We start from the raw sequence: 6,000 nt of genomic DNA on the forward strand, positions 1-6,000 counted from the left end.
TTCAGTTTTAATATAAAGCAGCTCTTTTAGCTAACAAACTCATAAAAACATTGGCTTATAAACACATACTGAGACTGATACCGGTCCTATAGCAGCCAGTAAATTAACAGACTTGTAAAGACATTTATTTATAAAATTGAGTTCTGCTGTAAGCAAATAGCCTCAGCACTGAGAAATGCTAACTGTGCACACGTAATATCTGCTCTATCTTCCTTGGACATGCACTTCACCATCAAAGTACTAGTACCAAACAGAAAGCTCAACATGGATATACTAAAAAGCTCCCACAGTAAAATCCAGCGGGTTCTTTAGGGACAACCCACTGCCACCAGGCAGACAAAAAGCAGCAAACACTTTTCTCTGCCAACAGTTACGGTGATCCCAGTTCTATGTTCATAAAAAAGAAACCAAATCCCTAGTCCCCTCTCCTTGAGCATTATGACAGATGCCACCAGGGACAGCAGTAGCTGTATTATAGCTTAGAGACTCCTGCCCTAGTTGTCTTCTTTTTAAAAGCAATAAAGGTCATGGGCTTTTTAGCATCTATATGGACAGGCTGAGAATTCTAAAATGCCATCTTCGTTCCACAGAAGACGTACCAATGTTAATCAGATGACAGCACGCTGTCGTCACTCCGATGAAAAAAGGTCTTGTTGCAGCTGCACAAATCTCCAAATGCCTTTTGGTCTTGACTTTTTTTTTTGAGTATGCAAACAACCTCATCAACAATACTTAGTATGACATTCACAGCCTCATTTTCTACATATACCGGGTAAGGGTATTAATCTAGTTTATCAGTAATCCTTTGAAAGAAGCCTTTCATCCAGTTTTTACTTGAGGTATGGTTTAATGTTCACAGCTTTGCAGATTAAAATGAAAGCTCCAGTGAGATGTTGAACATGATAAAGCGCTTGGAGAATATAAGATAGCTCCAAGAATCAAGGAACTTTCCAAATACATCACATAAATGGAGGGCTTCTACCCCCAAAATGCTCTGGTTTAATCCTGGCACTCTTGGAATTACCAATTAAAGCAGCTTCTAAGAGATAATTTCTAGTTGCTTAATTTTTAGTTAAGTTCTTTAAAAGGTTGTATTTGTAGACATCAAGGAATTGAATGGACTTGATCCAAAAAGCATTAGCTACCGTTTTTTCTGAAAAGTCACTTAATTTACAACAGTATAATTATTATAACAATGAACACCTACAATGTTTCCCTCATACGTTACTACTGAAATTTTGTATTCATAGAGTTGTGTCTAGTGGAAAGAAGTGGCTAATTAGTATAACTGAAGTTATACTCTGGGTTCAGAGTATAACTGGAGTTACCCAGATGCACAAGCGTTTCAGAGGGAGCATGTTGTTGCCTTTTTCCCTCCCTCTGACGAAGATGATGAGCCATCAGTGTTCTTCATAACATAACCTGACCAGACTGTTCCATACAGTGATGTTGTAGCAGGTGTATAATTCAGTCAAAGCTGTCAGCTTCATAATGCCATTGAGCAGTGCCTAAAAGGTGTTTACATATGGAACACAATGCAATTTTACGCTTTGAGATGATACCAAGCACTTTTCTTTCCAAGAGCATGTGGATGTAACAGGACCATTTCAAGTGCCTGTGAGTGCAAGAGCTGACACAGCACTGTTACAAGCATTAGAATTGGCACATCACAGTCACTGTTTTTTCAGCTGCCTTGTAATTGTTAGGATTTTTGCATGAAAAATCACATAAAAGGTTAAAGGGACACCCATCTTATAATTAACAATGTTTAAAAAAGAATTTTTCTACCCATAAAGTCTTCTTAGGTAAGTTTGGAGCATGTAAACTTCAGACATAGCAGTCAGCAGTCACCTGTATCCTTGATCCCTCAAAACCTGGGCAGTGTCACCATAGTTCCCTTACTTTTTTATAAAAGCTTTGACTGTAGCACCCTCACAGCTGTTTGCTACAACACCAGCAATCACAGTTCCCAAGATGTCACACCACCAAATCTTCATACCACAAGAGGTTTCCTCTGCGTCCCTACTGCTTTAGCATCATGTCAGGAGGCTAACAACTCTGTGAAAAGATCATTTCAGATCTGTTTGGAATACGAATGGAGGAAAAACCAACCCCAACCAGGCAGAACAATAAAACATGCGCTAAGAAAACACAGAAATACTGTATTTTTTTTTTCTTTTAATTTTTAAAGACCTCATTCCTGTCTTCTATGCTTTCCATTTTCTGGCCTCTTCTGAAGACAAGAGGGGGAAGAATGTATTACGTACATAATTTGAAATGATGCAATAGCACACACAAGTTGGTCGGACATTATCATGCTTCCATCTCAGCTGTGCTCTGCCTCAAGCAGAATTTTGCATGCTGCTCCATCTGTAGCTTTCAAATTAGGCTTTCAAGCCTTCCACAATGGCACATATTCTCAAGCAAAAACATCTAAACTCACAGACACAATGAAGACCTGATCTTAATTATAACTTCTAGGAAATTACTGAAGTAAAAATATTGCTATTAATATAGCACCAATGGCATAGCAGATGAGTTCCTGGGGAGGGAACAGAAAACTTCAGCAAAAGCAACATATGGTTTAACTAAGAAGAGCAGCAAGATGCTCTCCATCCTACAGTATTATTAGTCTGCATGAGAAACTAAGAACCCTCACATTTGCTTACAGCAGCAAAAATTTAAGAAGGGAAAAGACTCCAACAACATTGCTGACATTATTTTCCACAGCAGCATTTATCTTTCTGCCTTTTCCCACCAGAAGACTAAATTCACAGTACAAGGCACTATGGCTTTCTTTACCAACTGAAAAATACTTGCTGCTTTTCCTGATATAAGTACTCGAATAACTAATAGAACTAGAGCAAAACAACTGCTCATCCCACAATATACCCAACATACAAATTGCCCATTTTAAATATTCACCACGTTACGCTGCTGTAGTTCTTTTCTGAGAAGATTCTTTTTGTCAGTCCCTTGAAGGAGTCAGAAAATATTAACATCCAAATTGTATCAAGTAAGAGCAATAATTTCTGAAAAATCAAAACCCAATGAAATGGCCACAAGCACAATGATTCATTCAATCCTCGATACTACCTTTCTATGTCAGAACAGTTATGGCACAGAAAAAGTTTTCATACTGCTTTCAGTTTTGAAGTTAAATAGCTTGACCAGAAAATGAGCTGCAACTAAGTTTCTCATGCCTACCTCTATGAAAGCTCTTTCCCCACTCCACACATAGTTGTCTTCTTCAAGTCAAAAGAAAACAAACATATATTTTTTTGAAAACTATATCTCACTTCTTCCAAGCACAAAGAGTATTATCAGGTGCTTTCCAGTTTTTATTAACAGCTTTCAGTTCAGATTTCAAGGCAGGCACAGATGTAATCCTCAATGAAAAATTTGCTACATCTCAAGCCAGGAAACATAGTCCAGAACTTTTTTCACTAAACCTCATATTCTTTTCACATGGACTTCAGTGGAAGGACAGCAGCCACAGCTAAAAGGTGATATTAGCATAGCCACATATGTGCAGATTATTATAGGTGCTATGCAGAATGTATATACACTCACTTCCTGGTTTGCCTTCACTGTATTTGTTCTAATCTGTGTAGCTTATTAAGCTTCCTCTATAGATCTACCAGTCAACCATTGATTCACTGTTGATACACATGTACCTTAGTCTGAACCTAACATAGCTCTTCCCTGAATTTCTGGAAAGGAAGAGTAGCAATTTACCATTTTAAATCCTCCAGATGACAAAAGACAGAACTACCCTTCCTCTGACTTTATACTCCAAACCTTTCCAGGACTTGTTTGTTTCTTCTTCTATCACAGAAGCACCATACTAAAAAAAATACCAAAACCTTCTTGATATCTCTTAGCCTAGCTCAAAGCACTAAGAAGGAATCAAGCCCACCTATCTGACTCCCAGCGGTGCTTCGTTTCACTGGAGATTTTATTAAGAACAGACTAGAGAGCACACAAGCTGTTTAAGCGGTCCGTTTAACAATCCCCGCAATTAGGTCTAAATCTCTGCAGAAATTGAGTTCACGTTTTCTTGTTCTTATTCAATTAGATATAAACAAGAAAATTAAAACAAGCAGATATCCACATTCTTCCATAACTTACAAAGATCTCCACTAAAAAGTAAGGATATGTGTGCTCTCCCTGATGTTTTCTCTTGTAGTCTAGATACACCCTCCTTATTTCCACAAAAGTTGTATTTTGTAAACCTCTGATCAATCCTGACGTCCTCCTCTGGAATTCCTGCAGTTTTGGTGTGGGGTTTTTGTTGCTGTTGTTTTTGTTTGTTTGTTTTAGTATTTCCTTGTTGCCCTCAAAAGAAATCTCATATTCTGGCTGAGACCTCATTAGTATACAAATCAAATGGTTACTCTAATAACTACTTCTTGGTAAGCCCCAGTAGAATATGAATCATTCTGTAGTAGCACCAACATCATTAGCTCATCCAGGCTGAAAGAATCTTTTTTGCTTTTATTACAAAGGAGTCGTATCCTGCCTTGTAATTGTACACTAAATGGAAACCATCATTTTAGTGAATTTCACCTTTCTGGTTTTGGATCATCTTTCCAGCTTAGAGAGGTTTGCATGAATATGTGTAGATATCTGATATTTTTTTAACTATCTAGAAGGCTTTCTAAAAATGTATTTAACAAAATGAAATGAAGTTGTGTTAATAAAGACCAGTCACTCTCAGATGCAACTGCTAATCAAATCGTAGAATTAGAGTCCATCTGCACTAGTACCAAGGCAAAGGTCACATAATTCATATACGAATGTAACAGCCTCCTGCATGGGTAAATATCAGATCTGATGGTACCAGAAAAAAAAAAGTATTCTTAATCCCTGGAACTATAAACTAGCACTCATAGTTTTCTGCAACAAAGGCGATGTGATAAGGTGCAGAGGTATTTTGTACTTGATTCTCAGCAGTTTCTCTAGAGTACGATTTTAACACTGTAGGAAGGTAGGTCAGGTTTCTCCGGGATGACTATTTTTTGCAAATCAATTAATTTATGGAATTATTTTAATTTCTTAGAACGCGCATCAGTCCCCCTGAGTAAAGGTCTTCACTGGCTGCTGTTAAACATTTGTTTTTGTGGTGACATCAGCCTCCTCCAAGTGAACACTCAGCTATTCTTTATTTAGGCTCCCTGCCCTACTCTTATTGCTAATGATGAGACATTATTGCCATCAGTCATCTTCTTAACACAGTTTGGCAGCTTCCAAAATATACTGTATTTTTCTCACCTGCTGTGGTTTCTGGCACCTCCTGCTTATCTCGCACAAGCTGCATGATATCTGACACCACAACCCGATGGTTTGTATCTTCTTCTTTTTCTTCATTAGACTGGTTGGTTGCTGCAAAACAGTTGCAGCTTCCAGTTTCTTTGCAGGGGATCAACCTCCAGTACCAGTAGTCAGACATGAAAATGCTGTAGGTCGATTCCTGAAATTAAAAAAAATAAAGAAAATTTTCTGCAATAATAATAAAATCTAGCTACTTGAAAGAAAAGGCTCAGATAATGTTAAATAATGTTCACAGTTACATACAGATTATCATATTTTTGATTTTATTTAAAGAAAAAATACAGTTTATAATAGCCATTTATGGTATCATGTGCAGTCCATAAAAACCATCTGTGGTATTGTACCCAAAATCAAAACTTCAAGAGTCCCATGTAGTTTCTCAAAATGCTTATATTGTAGGGCAGGGAGCTAATCACAAAAATACAAAAAAAAAATCCCACAAAACAAACAAACAAAAAACCAAACATCACACAATACAAAACACCACCACAACACCACCACAACAACAACCAAACACACAAACAAACAAAAAATACCAATATACAAATATCAAGATATATGTGATCCTAGTAACAACTGTATAAAGGCAAAAAATATCAATATCACTATTTTCAGCAGAACAAGTCAATATTCAGCTTAAAAATATCCTCTAAAACCTAGTTTAAC

General features: G+C 37.2%; 1 protein-coding gene across 4 annotated transcripts in view; it reads right to left on the reverse strand.

Moving 5' to 3' along the window:
• The window catches only part of MCF2L (MCF.2 cell line derived transforming sequence like), a gene marked incomplete at its 5' end in the record, with an annotated part of 155,769 nt that extends 150,305 nt beyond the window's left edge, over window positions 1–5,464 (reverse strand). For 3 of the 4 annotated variants that reach the window (XM_082045238.1, XM_082045237.1, XM_082045243.1), the window contains one exon: window positions 5,275–5,452. In XM_082045238.1, coding sequence (XP_081901364.1) covers window positions 5,275–5,452 — 178 coding nt within the window. Of the gene's footprint in view, window positions 1–5,274 lie in introns of all 4 variants that reach the window. The other variant, XM_082045242.1, reaches the window with a different exon arrangement.
• Window positions 5,465–6,000: the final 536 nt, after the last annotated feature.

The sequence above is a fragment of the Streptopelia decaocto genome (genome assembly GCF_964273445.1).
Source record: "Streptopelia decaocto genome assembly, chromosome: 1".
NCBI lineage: Eukaryota > Metazoa > Chordata > Aves > Columbiformes > Columbidae > Streptopelia > Streptopelia decaocto.